The 23,417-nt window shown below is 44.4% G+C and overlaps 1 protein-coding gene across 1 annotated transcript in view; it reads left to right on the top strand.

The window, feature by feature from the left end:
* Window positions 1–23,417, top strand: part of myo9aa (myosin IXAa) — a 202,080-nt gene that overhangs the window by 66,269 nt on the left and 112,394 nt on the right. Inside the window, 3 exon segments of the mRNA XM_082969734.1 lie at window positions 20,668–20,762; window positions 21,259–21,321; window positions 23,076–23,175. Coding sequence (XP_082825860.1) covers window positions 20,668–20,762; window positions 21,259–21,321; window positions 23,076–23,175 — 258 coding nt within the window.

Below are 23,417 nucleotides of genomic sequence, written 5' to 3'. Positions count from 1 at the left end.
CGCATAGACACTCCCAACGCTGCATCACTCCCCATCCTGCATCACTCCCCATCCTGCATCAGTTGCTTTGACTCCTCTCTGCTGCTGCTCTCCTGTTTTGTATCTGTGTGCCCCCGGTGTGCTCCATCTCTCTTTCTCTCCCTGGTTTCCCTGTGTTTCTTTCTCGAACAGCTGTGGCTCTTGTGGAGGACAAAGGGCTCTGTTCGGCCCCGTGTGTGTGTGTGTGTGTGTGTGTGTGTGTGTGTGTGTGTGTGTGTGTGTGTGTGTGTGTGTGTGTGTGTGTGTGTGTGTGTGTGTGTGTGTGTGTGTGTGTGTGTGTGTGTGTGTGTGTGTGTGTGTGTGTGTGTGTGTGTGTGTGTGTGTGTGTGTGTGTGTGTGTGTGTGTGTGTGTGGATAGAGGTTAGGGGGTTCAGTTGGCCCTTGGTTCACTCCTCTACTTCACAGCCTGCCTATGACTGCAGTCCACCACTAACAGATGCCAACACCAGTGTGTCACACACATGCATGCACACACACTCACATGCATATACACACACTTACAGGCCTGCAGGTCTTTCGTTCACCCTCTGCTGCGTTGTACTGCAGTTGAAGGTCAGGCGCTGAAGGGTTAAAGCCTCAGGAACACTGCTGGCTGGACAGGCGCTAAGGATTTGTCTGATGTCTTCACCTAAGGCAGTTTGTGATGAATCAATGTCACCTCAAAAGAAATTGCTGTTTGGAACCACAATGCTTCAAATGTACTTTGATAGGTGTTTAATGCATCCTCAGAGTCCTACAGATGGAGACAGTGGCAAAAATACACTTTTGCACAGGGATGTGCATTTACACAGTACGTCTCTACACAGTGAGATGAATATGAGACGTAAGATGATAGAAATAACCTATTCAACCATTATTTGCGCTAATACTCACACCACTCTGGACTTCGCCATAGAGGTCAGTCAGTCCTGCCCATCTCTGCCTTGCTGCAGTGGCCTGGCACAGACCCAGGCTGGCTGGGCGGTTCAGACTGGTCAGTTAGGATCAATATGACTGATGTCGGATGCCCACAGCGGCGCATAGTGAATCACATGGGTCAGTTCTGCCCAGTGGCAAGGTTAGTCTGTCACTGTATGTAGTCAGTCAGTACTGAGACTGAATCAGCTCTGTGTCAGTGGACTTCTGCATTAGCCTGATATTCCCAGACCTACTGAGAGACTGAATCAGCTCTGTGTCAGTGGACTTCTGCATTAGCCTGATATTCCCAGACCTACTGAGAGACTGAATCAGCTCTGTGTCAGTGGACTTCTGCATTAGCCTGATATTCCCAGACCTACTGAGAGACTGAATCAGCTCTGTGTCAGTGGACTTCTGCATTAGCCTGATATTCCCAGACCTACTGAGAGACTGAATCAGCTCTGTGTCAGTGGACTTCTGCATTAGCCTGATATTCCCAGACCTACTGAGAGACTGAATCAGCTCTGTGTCAGTGGACTTCTGCATTAGCCTGATATTCCCAGACCTACTGAGAGACTGAATCAGCTCTGTGTCAGTGGACTTCTGCATTAGCCTGATATTCCCAGACCTACTGAGAGACTGAATCAGCTCTGTGTCAGTGGACTTCTGCATTAGCCTGATATTCCCAGAAAACGAACCTGCTTTAGTGGTGCTATGTTATGGTAATGTGAAGTCAGGTGTTGTAAGATTACATCAGTTCTGTATTGTAATGGCTCATCTGTTGTCCGTTATGTAATGGTTCTGATAGTGTTATCAAGTCCTTGTGATGGTGGGTTAAAGCGTTGCAGTGATAAAGTCCTTCCTCAGGACTGAGGGACTAGGGAGTTATACTCCTGGGTTGTGTCCAGGAGGCTGCAAAGCACTGAACGTTGTCGATAGAAATGCTATGAATAGAACTGATATGATTCCTTATTCTACACGTCAGAGAGGCACAGGGAGGCATGTCTGTTCTACACAAGTGATTTCTATCTGAACGACCCACAGTGGTTCGTAATGGCTGTATGGACACTAGAGGTCAACCGATTATGATTTTTTAACGCCGATACTGATTATTGGAGGCCCAAAAAACTGCTACCGATTAATCAGCCGATTTGTAATAATGACAATTACAACAATACTGAATTAACAGTTATTTTAACTTAATACATAAATACTATCCATTTAGCCTCAAATAAATAATGAAACATGTTCAATTTGGTTTAAATAATGCAAAAACAAAGTGTTGGAGAAGAAAGTAAAAGTGCAATATGTGCCATGTAAAAAAGATAACGTTTAAGTTCCTTGCTCAGAACATGGGAACATATGAAAGCTAGTGGTTCCTTTTAACATGAGTCTTCAATATTCCCAGGTAAGAAGTTTTAGGTTGTAGTTATTATAGGAATTATAGGAATTATAGGACTATTTCTCTCTATACGATTTGTATTTCATTAACCTTTGACTATTGGATGTTCTTATAGGCACTTTAGTATTGCCAGTGTAACAGTATAGCTTCCGTCCCTCTCCTCGCTCCTACCTGGGCTCGAACCAGGAACACATCAACAACAGCCACCCTCGAAGCAGCGTTACCCATGCAGAGCAAGGGGAACATCTACTCCAAGTCTCAGAGCGAGTAACGTTTGAAACGCTATTAGCGCGCACCCGCTAACTAGCTAGCCATTTCACATCGGTTACACCAGCCTAATCTTGGGAGTTGACAGGCTTGAAGTCATAAACAGCGCAATGCATGAAGAATTGCTAAGAGCTGCTGGCAAACACAAGGTGCTGTTTGAATGAATGCTACGAGCCTGCTGCTGCCTACTATCGCTCAGTCAGACTGCTCTATCAAATATCAAATCATAGACTTGATTATAATATAATAACACACAGAAATATGAGCCTTTGGTCATTAATATGGTCGAATTCGGAAGCTATCATCTCGAAAACAAAATGTTTTTTTTTTCTTCAGTGAAATACGGAACCGTTCCGTATTTTATCTAACGGGTGGCATCCCTAAGTCTAAATATTCCTGTTACATTGCACAACCTTCAATGTTATGTCGTAATTACGTAAAATTCTGGCAAATTAGTTCGCAACGAGCCACGGCAATGAACGCAAGAGCAGTAACACAATTTCATGTTAGCAGGCAATATTAACTAAATATACAGGTTTAAAAATATATACTTGTGTAATGATTTTAAAGAAAGGCATTGATGTTTATGGTTAGGTACATTGGTGCAGCGACAGTGCTTTTTTTCGCAAATGCGCTTGTTAAATCAACACCCGTTTGTCGAAGTAGGCTGCGATTCGATGAGAAATTAACAGGCACCGCATCGATTATATGCAACGCAGGACACGTTAGATAAACTAGTAATATCATCAACCATGTGTAGTTAACCTCTATGGGCTAGGTGGGACGCTTGCGTCCCACCTACTCAACAGCCAGTGTAATCCCGTGGCGCGATATTCAAATACCTAAAAAACTTCAAAACTTCAATTTTTCAAACATATGACTATTTTACACCATTTTAAAGACAACACTCTCGTTAATCTAACCACACTGTCCGATTTCAAAAAGGCTTTACAACGAAAGCAAAACATTAGATTATGTCAGCAGAGTACCCAGCCAGAAATAATCAGACACCCATTTTTCAAGCTAGCATATAATGTCATATAAACCCAAACCACAGCTAAATGCAGCACTAACCTTTGATGATCTTCATCAGATGACAACCCTAGGACATTATGTTATACAATACATGCATGTTTTGTTCAATCAAGTTCATATTTATATCAAAAACCAGCTTTTTACATTAGCATGTGACTAGCATGTGACTAGCATTCCGACCGAACACTGCCGGTGAATTTACTAAATTACTCACGATAAACGTTCACAAAAAACATAACAATTATTTTAAGAATTATAGATACAGAACTCCTCTATGCACTCGATATGTCCGATTTTAAAATAGCTTTTCGGTGAAAGCACATTTTGCAATATTCTGAGAAGATAGCCCGGCATCACAGGGCTAGCTAATTAGACACCCAGCAAGTTTAGCACTCACCAAAGTCAGATTTACTATAAGAAAAATGTTATTACCTTTGCTGTTCTTCGTCAGAATGCACTCCCAGGACTTCTACTTCAATAACAAATGTTGGTTTGGTCCCAAATAATCCATTGTTATATCCAAATAGCGGCGTTTTGTTCGTGCGTTCAAGACACTATCCGAAAGGGTAAATAAGGGTTACGAGCATGGCGCATTTCGTGACAAAAAAATTCTAAATATTCCATTACCGTACTTTGAAGCATGTCAACCGCTGTTTAAAATCAATTTAAAATCAATTTTTATGCCATTTTTCTCGTAAAAAAGTGATAATATTCCGACCGGGAAATCGTTTTTTATTACAAAGAGAGTGAAAGTAAAAGCATGCTATCCCCTCATGCACGAGCCTCAGTCTAATGGCCCTCTGATAGAGCACTTGCCAAACGCGCTAATGTGTTTCAGCCTGGGGATGGAATTACATCATTCAGCTTCTTCCCGCCTTCTGAGAGCCCATGGGAGCCGTAGGAAGTGTCATGTCATGCCAGAGATCCCCTGTATTTGTTAGAGATGATCAAGGAGGGCAAGAAATGGTCAGACAGGCCACTTCCTGTAAGGAATCTTCTCAGGTTTTGGCCTGCCAAATGAGTTCTGTTATACTCACAGACACCATTCAAACAGTTTTAGAAACTTTAGGGTGTTTTCTATCCAATGCCAATAATTATATGCATATTCTAGTTACTGGGCAGGAGTAGTAACCAGATTAAATTGGGTACGTTTTTTATCCGGCCGTGCAAATACTGCCCCCTAGCCCCAACAGGTTAACTAGTGATTATGTTAAGATTGATAGTTTTTTATAAGATAAGTTTAATGCTAGCTAGCAACTTACCTTGGCTTCTTGCTGCCCTCACGTAACAGGTAGTCAGCCTGCCATGCAGGCTCCTCGTGGAGTGCAATGTAAGGCAGGTGGTTAGAGCGTTGGACTAGTAACCGGAAGGTTGCAAAAACGAATCCCCGAATCCCCCCTGAACAAGGCGTTCCTAGGTCGTCATTGTAAATAAGAATGTGTTCTTAATCTGACTTGCCTAGTTAAATAAAGGCATTTAAAAAAAAACAAAAAAAACGGCAAATCGGTGGCCAAAAATACCGATTCCCGATTGTTATGAACACTTGAAATCGGCCCTAATTAATTGGCCATTCCGATTAATCGGTCGACCTCTAATGGCCACATCTCAGGAGAACTGGAGTGCTGCTACCCAGGGTGCCTCGACATCAGCAGGCGGCTACACAGGCCTATCCCTGCAGGGCACCCTGCCAAGTCTCTCCATCCCTGCACCACACACACACACACACACACACACACACACACACACACACACACACACACACACACACACACACACACACACACACACACACACAGCATCTCCACTCTGCGCAGTGCTGACACACTCTGTATGCAGTGCTGTGGGGATCTCTAGGGCAGGGCAGAAGAGACTGCTGGCTAGGGTAACAGTTTCAGCTTCCTGTAACAGAGTAGTCTGGCTCTATCCTGGGAGTGTGAGTGAGTGGATGGGTGCTGCTATCTTTCTTAATATCCAGCGCTATCGATAGTCAGCTTTCTGGCTTCTGAGAAATCCGTTGTGTAACACGGGATTTACGGACGAATTTGTATGGATTTAGAGTCAACCAAGAAGTGCTTTATGCAGTACTACCAGTGGGGGTAACTGAGGGAGGGGGAGAGGGAGAGAGAGTGTTCCTCTTTCTGTGTACTCTGACACATTAGTCAGTTCTCTAACCTCCAAGCTACCAGACTCGTCGATCAATGGCTTTGTTTATTTCTGGAACAATCGAACATTAGCTTGTTCTCTGATCAGTTTGAACCGTCAGGCTTTTGCCAAGGTTGGGTTGTCTTATCCAAGTAAGCATCACTGAGAGCTTTTTATTAAATGTTTTATTTTAGCTTTATTTTACCAGGTAAGTTGACTGAGAACACATTCTCATTTACAGCAACGACCTGGGGAATAGTTACAGGGGAGAGGAGGGGGGGATGAATGAGCCAATTGGAAGCTAGGGATGATTAGGTGGCCGTGATGGTATGAGGGCCAGATTGGGAATTTAGCCAGGACACCGGGGTTAACACCCCTACTCTTACGATAAGTGCAATGGGATCTTTAATGACCTCAGAGAGTCAGGACACCCGTTTAACGTCCCATCCGAAAGACAGCACCCTACACAGCACCCTGGGGCATTGGGATATTTTATTTTGGAACAGAGGAAAGAGTGCATCCTACTGGCCCTCCAACACCACTTCCAACAGCATCTTGGTATCCCATCCAGGGACCTACTAGGAGCAACCCTGTTTAGCTTCAGAGGCAAGCCAGCAGTGGGATGCAGGGTGGTATGCTGCTGGCAAAGCTGCTATCTGAGAAAGATCAGTTGGCTGGACAGTACGGTCCTTTGTGGATAGGTGGGTGGGTTGGGTGGATGACTCAGAGTCCAGAGCTAAGGCTGTGGGTGAATGGAAGGAATGGCCTCATCATGTGACTCTGACACCAGTGTTTTTAAGGCATTTTCATGGTAAATAATAAACATATAGGCCTAGAACAGTAGGGTTTCCATGGCAACCCACCCTCCTCAGGCTATAGCCTAACAATAAACCAATGGAGGCTTAAAGGCTCTGCATGGTCAATCCGGCATCTGAAGTGGCCATACAGCATTTACTGCAATCTTGCGCTTAGTGGAGCAGAGCTATTGTGGAGGAAGTTTTCAAGGAAGTGACTTTGTGTTTAAACAGGGTGTACCGCCCCTACCTACCAATCATGCTCTATGGATCCCTCCACATTGTTAAAACAATTGAGAGGCGCCCGGCGCTGCAGTATGGAGCTTGATTTGTCCTCTGCATGCCTCCGGAGGCTCCACATTTTTGCATCAAGCATAAATTGGCTTTTAGCTGCTAGGCTAAAAGCTAGGCTAAAAGCTAAGCTAAGGTTGCATGCTATTTGTGTAGTTTCATGTTAGTGAGGTCTTAGGGAGGTGTTAGCTTTCTTTCACTACCTCGTTATGCTGGCCGTGGCTAGCTGCTAAACACCAGGTAGCTTCCACTACCCCCGCATGCACACAACTAATTTGTCATCACCCTGCTGCTCTGTGTGAAACCGCTGTCAATAGATGGAGGCATTAGCAGAAAGCATCGTTTACCATGACTGGATAGCGCTAGCGCTAATCTCCTTAACTGCTTTGTGCCTGTGATAACTGGCTACGTTGGGCTGGGTTGTCATGTGCATTCGAGGATCACTCTGCAGCCTCTTCTCTTAAAGTAGATAGGACATAGGACAAACACTTTTTGGAGTGTTACAATTTTATACGAGCTACACAATATGTCTAGATTCTGTGGTGAGAATGATATGTTAGAGTACCGTATTGGTGTAACAACCGTGTGAAGTTGCCCTTATACACCGCTCTAATGTCAGTTTTGAAGTTTGTTAGTTAGGCCTTGTTAGTTAGGGTTAGGATTCAGGGAGGGAAAGCTGGTCCTGGATCTGTGACTTGGTCAACTTCTACCAGGGATTGTCTGCTCCAAGATGCCTCAGAGGTTGCTCAAAACAAGAACCCTTCAACCATTTGAAGTTTCTCTCTCTTCTCTCTTCTCTCCTCTCTCTCTCTCCTCTCCTCTCCTCTCCTCTCTCTCTCTCCTTTCACTGAACACTGCACTACTGTTTATCTTGGAATGTCCTGGGAACGTTTGTATCCAAAGAAGGAACTTCTGCTCTCAGCTGACCTCCATCATTGTTTGGGGCAGAATTCATGTTCCACCATGCTTCTTTGCTCCACATTTGTTTTCTGTTTGTCGTAGATGGCACTCTGGATCAAGGAGGGATAATTAATCTCAAGCTCCGTGTGGAACTGCGTTTGAATGTGTCAACCTTTAGTAGAGGGGACGCATACCTCTCATTTCTCACACTTAAAGAACCAAACACACAAAGGGTCAAAAGTTCAACGGGTGAAGAAACATGGCATATTTTTGATTCTTATCACATGCCTCATCTAGAGAGAAAAAAACAAGGAACCTGTAGTTGAGGAACAGGAATGATAATGAGGTGAATGTTTGGCCAGGATATGACTTTAAAAAACAGGGAGCCCACTGTATGCGCTGTGAGAAATGACATCACATCTCTGGCATCTTAGCAGTGTTGAAAATCAAACCAGTGTGACAGCCATGCCCTAGGCGCCGACGACACAGAATCCGATTATGGCAGCCCCTCCCGCACCTCTCTGATTCAGAGGGGTTGGGTTAAATGCGGGAGACACATTTCAGTTGAAGGCATTCAGTTGTACAACTGACTAGGTATCTCCCTTTCCCTAGAGGCTGAAAGGGAGCCTCAGGAGTGACCATGTGAGTCACTTTAGATGAGGGATGGGCAACATTAATGGGGGGTGGGGACCACAAAAAATCTGAACTCATCATGAGGGGCTGCAGTTGCTTGCGAGTCTGCGTACTCACACGTGTATTTTATTGATCCGAGGGCCGCCAGTTGCCCATCCCTGCTCTAAGAGTTGTACAAAGTGAGTAGAATCTTACTCAAAATAATTCACAGCTGTAATGGCTGCCTAATATCAAAATAAGCAGCTAGGTCTAGAATGGTCCCATGTGTAGATGGGCAACTTTGCTGGGGGTGGGGGCCTTCAAAAGGTTGCCCGTCCCTGCTTTAGACCAAAGCAGAGTAGAATGTGACAGTTAGTTGTCCAGTTATTTATTATCTCCTTGTATTAGCAGACGTACCGTTCTGCATGCGTGTATATTGAGAACTGATAGGGGTAAATCTCAAGGCGTTCCTCATATCCTCTGTTCTCCACCCTATCCCCGCTTCCTTCGTAAAATGTCAGAGGGAAGCGATGTCCCTCAATCCTAACCTTACCATCATGGAGAAAACATAACAGCTAAACTCCTCAATCCTAACCTTACCATCATGGAGAAAACATAACAGCTAAACTCCTCAATCCTAACCTTACCATCATGGAGAAAACATAACAGCTAAATTCCTCAATCCTAACCTTACCATCATGGAGAAAACATAACAGCTAAACTCCTCAATCCTAACCTTACCATCATGGAGAAAACATAACAGCTAAACTCCTCAATCCTAACCTTACCATCATGGAGAAAACATAACAGCTAAACTCCTCAATCCTAACCTTACCATCATGGAGAAAACATAACAGCTAAACTCCTCAATCCTAACCTTACCATCATGGAGAAAACATAACAGCTAAACTCCTCAATCCTAACCTTACCATCATGGAGAAAACATAACAGCTAAACTCCTCAATCCTAACCTTACCATCATGGAGAAAACATAACAGCTAAACTCCTCAATCCTAACCTTACCATCATGGAGAAAACATAACAGCTAAACTCCTCAATCCTAACCTTACCATCATGGAGAAAACATAACAGCTAAACTCCTCAATCCTAACCTTACCATCATGGACGAAAACATAACAGCTGATCCAAGACCAGCGTCTGAAGGCATCATCATCATCACTCTCCTGTGTCTCCGCAAATCAAAGAGCCCAGGTCTGTGATTGACAGCTATAGGAGGTCCCGCCCATCACTGTTTTAAAGCCTTTCTTGTCCTCGCACCACCTCTTTATTGGACGCTTCCAGACGTGTTGACACATTGCCTCCCGTTCCATGCCTGTGGCCACACATAGCCAGGCCCAGTCATCAGCACCCCTACATTTTAGCATTGTTGTACACAGACACACACACACACACAAACACACACACCTAAGCATCTGGTGCCGAGTTTGTGTACAGTCGGTACAGAAAACATCCCCTGCTTTCAATGAGGAGCGCTTGTAATAAAGATAATCTAACGATTTACCTAATGATATATAAGGAGGGCATTTGCACAACATGTTTCACAACAGCACACAACAAAATTCCAGAGACATATTGAGCAACCAAGTGATACCAATCACGACCACACCCAGAGACAGATGGCTGACTTAAGCCCTAGCCACACGAACTGACCACTGGTGTAAAGAACAACATTCCATGAATATCGCAAAGCACCCAGACACGAATTACCAGAAATACACACACACACACACACACACACACTTAGGTGTGTTGGACTCCGAGGACAAAGGACACTGCCAAGGGCCAATGGGAAGTCGACACCACCTGGAGAGTGGACCGTCCCTCCACTCATCGACCAGTCAGGAGAGCGGACCTACTAGACTCAACGTCAACACACTGTTATTTCATTGTATAAATTGGATGTACACTATGTTTCGGGGCTCTCTCTTCTGCTAGTTCCCTAAGAGCTAAACGAACGAGCCCGTGCACGCTCAGCCAAATATCTTTGTCTCATAATAAACTGCCTTACTATATACTGAATCCACCTGGTCCATCGTCTTGACTTGGTTTCCTTCTCATATAACTAATCATCAACACGCTCGCGAGGGAATTCTACCCCAGTGGGGAACTTCAAAACAAAGACGGCTAACCTTCAATTTAGGAGTCCTCGCATCCACTACGCCACCTGCTTCGAAGGAATTCAGCCATTTCAGTTAAACAAGCTCACGGGTGGTAGTGAAAGCTACAATAATGCAAAATGAAATGGATGTCTTTTGTGATGAAGACCTTTCAAAACTATCTTTCTGTCGTTGCTCTTTAGAACATGCATCCAAGCATGTACCCTGAACTAGGTAGTTAGCGCTATTTGTAGCCCATTGCTATATGAGAACATTCTATCTGGATAATATCAGCTAGGTAATAGATGATTTAACTACTGGATAATACAGCAGGTGATGTGGGTGGCTGTAGATGACATGGCAATGCTGGGTCCTATTTACTATTTACTACACTGCCTCATCCATACAGTGGGGGGAAAAAGTATTTGATCCCCTGCTGATTTTTGAACGTTTGCCCACTTACAAAGAAATGATCAGTCTATAATTTTAATGCTAGGTTTATTTGAACAGTGAGAGACAGAATAACAACAAAAAAATCCAGAAAACACATTAAAAATGTTATAAAATGATTTGCATTTTAATGAGGGAAATAAGTATTTGACCCCTCTGCAAAACATGACTTAGTACTTGGTGGTCAGACGTTTCTTGTAGTTGGCCACCAGGTTTGCACACATCTCAGGAGGGATTTTGTCCCACTCCTCTTTGTCCCACTCCTCTTTCTCCAAGTCATTAAGGTTTCGAGGCTGACGTTTGGCAACTTGAACCTTCAGCGCCCTCCACAGATTTTCTATGGGATTAAGGTCTGGAGACTGGCTAGGCCACTCCAGGACCTTAATGTGCTTCTTCTTGAGCCACTCCTTTGTTGCCTTGGCCGTGTGTTTTGGGTCATTGTCATGCTGGAATACCCACCCACGACCCATTTTCAATGCCCTGGCTGAGGGAAGGAGGTTCTCACCCAAGATTTGACGGTACATGGCCCCGTCTATCGTCCCTTTGATGCGGTGAAGTTGTCCTGTCCCCTTAGCAGAAAAACACCCCCAAAACATAATGTTTCCACCACCATGTTTTGACGGTGGTTATGGTGTTCTTGGGGTCATAGGCAGAATTCCTCCTTCTCCAAACATGGCGAGTTGAGTTGATGCCAAAGAGCTCCATTTTGGTCTCATCTGACCACAACACTTTTACCAGTTGTCCTCTGAATCATTCAGATGTTCATTGGCAAACTTCAGACGGGCATGTATATGTATTTTTGAGCAGGGGGACTTGGCGGGCGCTGCAGGATTTCAGTCCTTCACAGCGTAGTGTGTTACCAATTGTTTTCTTGGTGACTATGGTCCCAGCTGCCTTGAGATCATTGACAAGATCCTCCCGTGTAGTTCTGGGCTGATTCCTCACCGTTCTCATGATCATTGCAACTCCACCAGGTGAGATCTTGCATGGAGCCCCAGGCCGAGGGATATTGACAGTTCTTTTGTGTTTCTTCCATTTGCGAATAATCGCACCAAATGTTGTCACCTTCTCACCAAGCTGATTGGCGATGGTCTTGTAGCCCATTCCAGCCTTATGTAGGTCTACAATCTTGTCCCTGACATCCTTGGAGAGCTCTTTGGTCTTGGCCATGGTGGAGAGTTTGGAATCTGATTGATTGATTGCTTCTGTGGACAGGTGTCTTTTATACAGGTAACAAGCTGCGGTTAGGAGCACTCCCTTTAAGAGTGTGCTCCTAATCTCAGCTCGTTACCTGTATAAAAGACACCTGGGAGCCAGAAATGTTTCTGATTGAGAGGGGGTCAAATACTTATTTCCCTCATTAAAATGCAAATCAATTTCTAACATTTTTGACGTGTTTTTCTGGATTTTTTTGTTGTTATTCTGTCGCTCACTGTTCAAATAAACCTACCATTAAAATTATAGACTGATCATTTCTTTGTCAGTGGGCAAACATACAAAATCAGCAGGGGATCAAATACTTTTTCCCCCCACTGTATTCTCATTCACCCCTTTAGATGTGTGTGTATTAGGTAGTTGTAGGGGAATTGTTAGATTACTTGTTAGATATTACTGCACTGTCGGAACTTGAAGCACAAGCATTTCGCTACACTCTCATTAACATCTGCTAACCATGTGTATGTGACCAATAAAACTTGATTTGATTAATCCTTAGTGAGTGGTACTAGATTAGGGGAGTTGGATTAATCATTTAGTACAGTAGCAGGAGATTATGAGGAGTTGGATTAATCCTTTAGTACAGTAGCAGGAGATTAGGAGGAGTTGGATTAATCCTTTAGTACAATAGCAGGGGATTAGGGGGAGTTGGATTAATCCTGTAGTACTATAGCAGGGGATTAGGGGGAGTTGGATTAATCCTGTAGTACTATAGCAGGGGATTAGGGGGAGTTGGATTAATCCTGTAGTACTGTAGCAGGAGATTAGGGGGAGTTAGATTAATCCTGTAGTACTGTAGCAGGAGATTAGGGGGAGTTGGATTAATCCTTTAGTCAGTGGTATTGCTGTGACTATATAAGCAGGATGGACTGTTTACATCACCGTGCTACGCCTCATTACACATGAAGCGATATTGACAGAAGCAGGAAATGGTGTGTGTGCATGTCTGCGTGTGCATGTCTGCGTGTGCATGTCTGCGTGTGCATGTCTGCGTGTGCATGTCTGCGTGTGCATGTGTGACAGTCAGAGAGAAAGAATGTGAGATTTCACAGGAATCAGATGCCTGACATGGGCAGTCAGAGGAAGCTCACAACTCTGCCCTACTCCAGTTAAGGGATGGAGGGGTGAATCATTTTGCTGACTCACTGGAGAAAGTCAGTCAGGTCCCTCTCCTAGTGTGTGGCCAGGGAAACCAACACAGATTGTAGCGCTGCCACTGCCCCATCTTCCACTCCACTGAAACAGGAAATGGACACTTCCAGATCCCAATCAGTATCACTTACCGATAAAGGCCAGATTACATACTTCATCCGTGTGGCTTCCTTTTAGGCTTTAGACAGTGAGGTAATCCCCATCTCTCCCCACTCTCACTTTTCTCACAAACGGTGGGGCGGTGCAGGGATGTGTGACTGTGTGTGTGTGAAATGCTAGGTACTCTGGCAGTGGTGGTGGTAAAAGCTGTGTCACCCTCTGGAATGCCTAGCCTCATGTGGCTAGTGCTAACTAGCTAGTTGAGATGGTTGTTTGCTTGGCCTGCCTAGCCTCATGTGGCTAGTGCTAACTAGCTAGCTGAGAGGGTTGTTGATTGCCGCCTGAATGATGTGGAAGTTGGTTAGAATGGTGTAGTGTTGTCAGCAATGTGGAGGTTGGTTAGGATGGTGTAGTGTTGTCAGCAATGTGGAGGTTGGTTAGGATGGTGTAGTGTTGTCAGCAATGTGGAGATTGGTTAGGATGGTGTAGTGTTGTCAGCAATGTGGAGATTGGTTGGGATGGTGTAGTGTTGTCAGCAATGTGGAGATTGGTTAGGATGGTGTAGTGTTGTCATTATGGAGAGAGTTGTACAGTATCTGATCTGTTTCCTGCTGGCAAATCTGGCTGATTGAAATGAACTGAACAAAAGTATTTTTTCTCTACGTGTATTCAAGTTGCAAGGGACTCTTAACTAGGCAGCCATTTTTGGCTTTTCAGAGGGGCTTACGTTAAATGAAAGGTGTCACAGATGTGTGTCTCAGATGGTGCATCCAGGAGACAAACAAGCGTGCTGATTGTTGTGATGAGGAGAGACTTTCATCTCAACTACGCCCACTCATTTCCATTATGTCCCACAACTAACTCATAATGTCCCACAACTAACTCATTATGTCCCACAACTAACTCATTATGTCCCACAACTAACTCATTATGTCCCACAACTAACTCATTATGTCCCACAACTAACTCATTATGTCCCACAACTAACTCATTATGTCCCACAACTAACTCATAATGTCCCACAACTAACTCATAATGTCCCACAACTAACTCATAATGAGCTACTGGCATTAGGGGGAATAGGTCAGTCTTTCTCCATCTTTCTCTCACTCTCTCGCTCCCTCTCTATTTTTTTTCTCTTTACTGTCTCAGTTTCTCTCTCTGACCCATTGGGCCAGTAACCGAAAAATGTACGCTTATTCTAATACCCGAGCCGACAAGGTGAAAAATCTGCTGATGTGCCCTTGAGCAAGGCACTTAACCCTAATTTGCTCAAGGGGCGCTGTACTATTATGACTGACCCTGTAAGCAACACATTTCACTGCACCTATCTGGTGTATGTGACAATAAAAACTGTTTTACTTGTTCTCTCTCTCTTTCTGTCTCTATTTTTGTATTGCACCCTCCATCTGTCTCTCTCGTGCACTTATTTTATTCTGCCTCACGCCCTGCTTCACACCCTGCTTCACGCCCTGCTTCACGCCCTGCATGTTGCCCATATCTGTGTTGAGTCATCAGGTTGCGTCTACCTGTTGTGGTTCACTATGAGAGAGTTTGTCAGACAAACTCTTCAGTGGTTTCAGTTTCAAACCCAGTGTCCAGCACACCAATTCAGTGTCTCAGATCTTCTAGAATTCTTACCAAGATATTATACCAAGGTAAACACCACCACTTAAACTGAATGGAGAAAGTCATGGTTGAAGGTTCTCAAATCTTTTGTCGGTTTCAAAGCAAGAACTTAGTATGGGACAGAGTATGGGGTTTGCCCCTTATCTTGCATCCCTCATTTATCAAATCAAATGTTATTTGTCAAATGCGCCGAATACACAGGTGTAGATCTAACCATTAAATACTTACTTAATACTTACCTTAATGCAGTTCAAGAAATAGAGTTAAGAAAATATTGACTGAACAAACTAAAGAAAAAAATTATATAAAAAGTAACACAATAAAATAGGCTATATACAGGGGTACCGGTACCGAGTCAATGTGGAGGCTATATACAGGGGGTACCGGTACTGAGTCAATGTGTGGCGGTACAGGTTAGTGTAGGTAGGGGTAAAGTCTGACTTAAGTTCCAAGGCATGGTGGTTATAGGGGGTAGGGAGAGGGTGTTGTGGGGAGAGGGTGTTGTGGGGGGTGGGGAGAGGGTGTTGTGGGGGGTAGGGAGAGGGTGTTGTGGGGGGTAGGGAGAGGGTGGTTGGTCGGCAGTCTTCATAGAACTGCACATGTGGAAGACCTCTAACAATGGCATCTTTATGTGCTCTGTTTGAAGAGCTTGATTGTTCAAACGGACCTTTGGACTCGACCAACGCTCGTGTCAACGCTGGTGCCTCTGCATACTATTATTAACATGCCGAAGTCAAGTCACAATTTCCTGCGTTGGCCAGGGTCAGTAGATGACTAATTTGAGCGCAGAGTCATTTTGCGTGCAGAGAGATCCTCATAAGGAGTTAGTTTGTTCCAGTGTAAGATCCTGTGACACTTGTAGCTTTGGGTGGACATGTTTCATTGCACCCGGAGGATGCAGCTTGACTTTCAGCGTTTCTCTTAAATTACCACAGTCCATGCTAGCGTTAGTGTTGCTGCTAATTCCCTTAGGCCCACAACTTAAATTCTTCTCCTTTCCTCCTGCTGGGTTTGAACCGATTGAACACAAAGAAGCACAGAGCAAGATTCATTGTGGGGAATTTCCGTTGGAGAGATTTCAACCGTTATTTTCTAGTTAAGGGGTCAATAGTATTTTGTTTCAAGGGGGTTTTGGGATCACGTTGTGGCTTTTCAATACATCTCTTTAGTTGAATCACTCAGGTTTATTTAGTTAACCAACTCAACCAGATCACCTCCAGCATGGCTAACATTCCCTATTTCAAGATCCAAATGATGTTCACTTTTAATGAAGTAACACCTGGTAAAGTAATGCTCTAACTAGTCTTAACAACATTGGTTTAAAATGATGTTATGTAGTGTGTTAGTTGGCCTAATTGCTTTGTAATTGCATAATAATGGATATTAGCATATTTTGTTTCTTTTGTTACGAAATGGTGTCAATGTTCACTGTTTTTTAAGCAGGACCTGTAATCCCTCAGTCTGTCACCTTAAAATACTATATGAAGGAATCACACTGGAAATCTGGCATGGAGCTCTAGGACCTTGTCCTTGAGCAACTGCTACCTTTAAAACCCATTGCATTCTTGTCTCTCCCTTTAAACAGTCTGGGGGAAACATGACTCAATTTAACCCCATGATTAACCAAACCACGTTAACCACAACAACTTTAGCCAGAATGACCTAAGAAGGTGTGGGATTACAGGGGAAACGGTTAGCAATTAGCCTGGGTTAAACAGTATCTGCGAAGAGTGATTGGTGTGCTCAACTCACAAAAGTTTTTGTAGTAGAAAAAGGTATTTGGGTGCTAGGTTCAAAAGGCAAACATTTGAAAAAAGGAAGAACCTGAACTCACTGGAATATTCTTTTGAGTTTTAATGTATTTTTTTTAGCAGCAGAGGTCAGAGCGAATGGACGTGTTTCGGTGACAGCCTTCGTCAGCGGTTATTTTTTAAACGTATCTGCCCACACACGCTGTGGCATAAAACTGGATCTACACACACACACACACACACACACACACACACACACACACACACACACACACACACACACCGCTGTGGCATAAAACTGGATCTACACACACCACACACACACACACACACACACACACACCCTGTGGCATAATTGTGATACAGGCTGTGTCTAGTCATCGACTCTTTTTGATCTTATTGTGAAAGTTGTTGAACCCTCAGATTGCATTAGGTGAGTCGTAGACACACCATTGTGGATAATGATAGGATGTGTTCAGAGAAGCTGTGTGAGTCAGTGAGCAGAAGTGAGATCTTGCATGTCTACAGACTCAATGGCTGTGTTTACATAGGCAGCCCAATTCTGAGATTTTCTTTTCTCCACTAATTGCTATTTTGACCAATCAGATCAGCTCTGAAAAAGATCTGATGCGAAAAGATCTGATGTGATTGGTCAAAAGAACAATTAGTGACCAATTAGTGTAAACTCAGCCAAAGACGAGACATGAAGGAAATGGACGTGAGCAACATGTAGTGAAGTACAGTAAGTAGCCTTTTTACTGTAACACTTGGTGACCTGTCCTATACAAGACAGCCATATGTTGGGTATGAGCCTACATCACTTGAAGCAGTATTGGGCCTGAAAATGCACATAAACTATGTATAGTCCATGTATGGGGATGTTGTTGCTGTGTTCACTCATCAGCATCACATGGGGCCAGGAGACTCCCAATACAACCCAGCATGAAACATGAGCTTATAGCTGCAACCCATCAGAGCAGTCGCTCCACTGTCTGTCAACTCAGCCTCTCTTTTGTTCTCTTCTCTGAGGGCCCAATGTGACCCTAATGGCGCTTTTAAAAATTCACACATACACAACGGCTCTGTTCTTCTCTCTCCTTCAGGAGTCACTAATTAACTCATCCTATATGATTACGGTCTGTGTCTCCGCTCATCGCTGCGTGACCCAGTGCCCACATTGTAGTGTCCCCGACATAGAAAGCTCTTATTATCCACCACAGATGGGAGGCACTAATGGAATTCCTACAGAATGTTGCACATGTGTAAGATCTGACTGGAACTGTAATTATTTACCCTGCTGTTGAAAAGGAAGAGGATCCATCATGAAGTCAATGTGACTCAGTGTGGCTAATCTGTCCATGTGCTCTTCTACTTTGTAGATAGTTCTATTTTTAATTAGGAGGACTTCTTTACTGTGCCCTTGCCTTTTTAATGAACCCTGCCTCCAAAGTGTATTGATGAATGTCACGTTAGCTCGGTGCTAGGTTACTCATAACCACAGCTTTTCTAATGTATTCTATGGAAAGTAGATCTGTGCATCTGGAGATGGATTACAACAAGAACAGGGCTATGTCTCTGTTGTCCACTCACTCTCTGATCCCATGCCCAGTTGCAGTCCATGACATCACACAGCAGTTGCTGTAGTCAGGGGTCGCGTGTCCCTATCAGTAGCAGGACACTTAAGCAATAAGGCCAGAGGGAGTGTGGTATATGGCCAATATACCACGGCTAAGGGCTGTTTTTATGCACGACGCAATGCGGAGTGCCTGGATACAGCCCTTAGCCGTAGTATATTCGCCATATACCACACTCCATCTGGCCTTATTGCTATTATGAACTGGTTACCAACGTAATTAGAGCAGTAAAAATAAATGTTTTGACATACCCGTGGTATACGGTCTGATATACAACGGCTGTCAGCCAATCAGCATTCAGGGCTCGAACCAGCCAGTTTATAATAACCTTTATAGCACAGCAGCACAAGACAAGGGCACCTCGGGAGCTATCCCAGCCCACCCTTCCTGCATGCTCTCTACTCTGGCTCCACTCCACTGAAGCTAAACAGTCCCTCATGTTTCCTATCGAAAAAAGCTATGAAGCGCATATTTCTGCTCTGATATAATACAGTTTGGCAGTGCTGTTTTTGTTTCTGACCACACCCCTGTTGTAGTTGTCATAGACTTCTACCTGTGAACCAATGGAATTGTAAGTTCGCTCCTTTGATCACTTCTCCAGCTGCTTCTTAAAGGACCAGGACCAAGTCTCTCTTGTTGCATGCTGGATGCTAGCCATGGTCCTGCTCATCCCAATATTATCTGAGGAAGATTTACTGTGGCAGATATGGAGCTAGCCAAGCCTGCGGAACAATACATATGTTGTCTGCCATAAATGTGTCCGCTCTAACTAGGGATGGTTTTACACAGACCAGGTGGATGTACACACGGTACACCCAAGTAAATCATTCAGACTTTTTAATGGTTCCCACTCCAGTCTCATGTATAACGTGGAATTTTGAGCATCGAAGAGTACCTGGAATGTTCCACGGTCTGCTGTTTGACCCTAGTTTGCTTCCTTCACCTTGAATAATGTGTCAGATTCATGGGTGGGTTCCAAGATGCATTTCTTCCTCAATAGAGCAGGAAGTGAAGTAGGGATACTGGTTGGCTGTCTCGTCTGACCTGTACTTTTTGGATGGGGCAGGTTAGCTAGGTCATGGCTAGAAGGGGTACAGCTTTTGTCAAGTTAAATTAAAAATGAAATTGCACTTTAGCTAACCCTAACCCTTTTCCTAACGTAATTCTCCTAACCTGCTACGTTAACTCTTTGATGATTGTCTTAAAGCTCCCTGGAGCATATCTCATTCACAGCCTGTCATCTAGCCTTTCAACATCTCACCCTGACTGGTTTCCACATCATCAACTCCTATCCAGTACTCCAATAGTATTGACTTGGCACTCTAATGCAGTTTCACCTCAATATGCTCAATATGGGAACATTGTGTGTTAACTTTTCCTCTGTGTCTGCCTGTGGACAGTTTGTCTGGCGGGCGAGTCACAAATAGAGCTGTGAGGTCACTGATGCCGGCTGCGATCCGGACGTGTTTGTGTGGCCCAGCCCTACCAGTAGCAAAGCGTCCTGGGTTCTGCCGCCAGTGGCGCGTCCTCCAGTGAAATGTGAATAAGAGCAGGGAGGTGTGCTCCCGCGGTCTCCGGCCCATTTACTCGGACACTCTGCCCATCAGGCTGCGGTGGCTCAACCCGTCCTGGCGCGCCTCCGCCTTGCGTTAGCACGCTAACCACCCGTTTTACTAGCGCGCGTGTTAGCAGGCACCGAGCTGAAGTGAACGGCGGTCGCGATGCTAGGATAAGGGAGTGGACCGAGCGGCCCGGTTGTTTTCTCCCCATTCCAGATGCACAAAGTGCAGCTCAAAAAGTGATTCACGGAGGAATTTGTTTACTTGCGGCGGAGGCTACAAATAACTGCAGGGTTTATAAAGGGTGAATAAGGACTTCCCCTCCAGGCAGCTGTACAACACAAACAGAGCCAGAGGGGAATTACTGGACTCTTATTAAAGCACACCACTAAACATGTTACAGCAGGTCCACATGGATTGCATTACCCAATGGACACCCCCCCATTTCCTGTATAATGCATGAATACAGATCTATTCCATGTTATTAGACTGAATGAAATATGGCTCTGAGGTGTACTTGATCAAAGAAATGTCTTGAGGTTGGCTCATGGTGGTTGTTATCCCAGATTGGTTGACCCACAAACATGCCCACCCCTACCAGTCTTTTCCGACATGGACATATAACCTTGTGTCGCCTGCATGGATTTGCTCTCATCCCCTCTCTCTTCTCTGTCCTCTGCAGGCATTTGGGAATGCAAAAACTGCCCACAACAACAACTCGAGTCGCTTTGGCAAGTTCATCCAAGTGAATTACCAGGAGAGTGGCACTGTCCGAGGGTGAGAAAGACCCATTCAGATATTACATTTCAAGTCATTGTTTACCTTGTTTGACCTACAGCTCCTACATCCTAGTTGACTGGCTATGTCCCCTGGCTCCTCATCTATATGAATCTATATTCAGGCACCGTGGACGCTGATTAAGGCAGCCCTCTCTGATTCAGAGAGGTTCGGGGGCTGCCTTAATCAGCGTAAATGTGGAAGACAAATTTCGGTTGAATGCATTCAGTTGCTCAACTGACTAGGTGTCCCCATCCCCTGTCTTATTCTGTGTCCCCTGTCTATTCTATGTCCCCTGCTAACACATCTATAGTCCTACCAGTCTATAGTCCCTCAGTTCTACATCTATACTCATCCTTGTTACAGTTCTACTTGGCCTCCATAGTGAATTTGGTGGCAGCTCAGAGTGCATTGTCCAATGCCGATATCTGATCAAGTTGGTCCCGATATTCCCCCCATGTTGTGACTGACGCCAGGTCTGTGCTGTTTGTTCCAGAGCCTATGTGGAGAAGTACCTTCTGGAGAAATCAAGACTGGTCTACCAGGAGCACAATGAACGGTAAGCATTCACACTGAATCATCATACTGCCACACACACAATCATCATCTCATACACTATTGGACTGTAGTATCGTATTAGTGCAGAACACTAAGGACGTAACGTTGTATTCACATAGAATCAGACATTGATCATTTCCATAATCGTGTTGTAGACTGAGTACATGTTGTGGTGTTGGAACACTTACACAGTAAACCACACTGGGTAAACAAATACACAATGAATGACTAGTTGGAGAATCATTTATTTTCACCACAGTGTAGAAAAGTGAAGGTCTCTGAATTCGCCCTGTCTATATAGAGACAATTTGATAAGCTAGAATCCAGAATTGAGTAGCTCTCACAAACTAGGCCAGATCCTTCCACTGAGGTTGTCTTTGCTGCGAGAACTTCAACTCAGTGTGAATAACAACTCCATTCTATATAAAAGGGATCATGTGGGAATGATTGCGCCACATGAAATTGAGTGTCTCTCGAACAACACACACATATACTCTCAAAACAGAGGGTGAACTCAATCATGTTTGGATCCCACTGCTGCCACCAACCACCAATGCGTTTAGATGTTGACACTTTCTTTGAGGAATCCAATTGTCCATTCGTGCTAGAAAGTCCTTTCCTACATTAGGTGTGAGTTTCAGTTGGTCACAGCAGGGTCAGTGACAGAAATGTGGTGCCAAATTGATCCTGACACAAGTGTGGACCTGGACTGGAGCCTCCTGCAGTTCATGTTCCAATACTGTAGTATTTAATTATTATTATTATTAGTTTTTACCTTTTATATAACTAGGCAAGTCAGTTAAGAACAAATTCTTATTTACAATGACGGCCTAACCCGGCCAAACCCTAAAGACGCTGGACCAATTGTGCGCCCCCCTTGTGACTCCCAATCATGGCCGGATGTGATACAGCCTGGAATCGAACCAGGGACTGTAGTGACACCTCTTGCACTAAGATGCAGTGCCTAAGACCGCTGTGCCACTCGGGAGCAAAGTAGCTGTCTCACAATTCACCATATCCTGAAAACTCTTAACAAATATGGACTTTTCCACTGTAATTCTGTGGTCCTTCACAGTTTATGATTATGTCCTAAAGGAAGTTAACGCCAAGTATCAAGTACAGTTTGACATCAACAAGTGTTCAACAGAATCAGTTTAGATGATGGTGTATTACCCAGCCAAGCTCAGGCTGTGTGAAGCATTTCTCAGCAGCCCTAAGTGGGGTTGACAGTAATGTGCTGTGCAGGCTGGATGGTGTCGCGAAGGTTAACCTCACTCTGGGGGGGCTAAAATGGCCCCCCTGTGGGTTGGGGGGGGGGCTCTTATTGAGATGGATGTCTGACTCCAGGCTCCCACTACAGCTGCAGCATGGTTCTGCCCTCTGACCTCAACGCTACACACTCAGCCTTGTACAGCTAACCTTGTGGGGACACACAATTCAGTCCCATTCAAAATCCTATTTTCCCTAACACTTAACCCTAACCCTAGCTCCTAACACTAATTCTAACCTTAACCCTAAACCCCCTAGAAATAGCATTTGACCTTGTGGGGACTAACAAAATGTCCCCAGTTGGTCAAAGTTTTGTTTATTTACTATTCCTGAGCGGACTTCTGGTCCCCACAAGAATAGTTAAACAAGTCCATACACACTCAATGAGACAACTTGTCCCTATTGGACAATCCAGTGTTTGTTTGTCTTGTTAGTAAAAACCAATGATGTAAAGTGTTAATGTTTTCTGACCTGCTTGCCTTTCAGGAACTACCATGTGTTTTACTACCTGCTGGCAGGAGCAAGTGAGGAGGAGAGGAGCGCCTTTCACCTCAAAAAGCCTGAAGAATATCATTACCTCAACCAGGTGAGAGATCCAGTAGGACTTCAACACTGTAGCCAAGACAGATCTGTAGCCCCTTCTCACGGACTGGTGATTGGACGAGATGTATCTGACTGTGTCTGTCTATCTGTGCATGACACATGGTTGTCTCTGGGTTTTGTCTCTGTGTCTGTACCAAAAGATTTGTCTATATGGTCTTTCTTACTGACTAGTTGTTTCTGGGTTTTGCGTGTGTGTGATGTGTGTGTGTGTGTGTGGTGTGTGTG

Source organism: Salmo salar, chromosome 26 (genome assembly GCF_965601325.2).
Source record: "Salmo salar chromosome 26, fSalSal1, whole genome shotgun sequence".
NCBI classification, from domain to species: Eukaryota; Metazoa; Chordata; class Actinopteri; order Salmoniformes; family Salmonidae; genus Salmo; species Salmo salar.
This window is presented reverse-complemented; position numbering and strand designations above follow the sequence as displayed.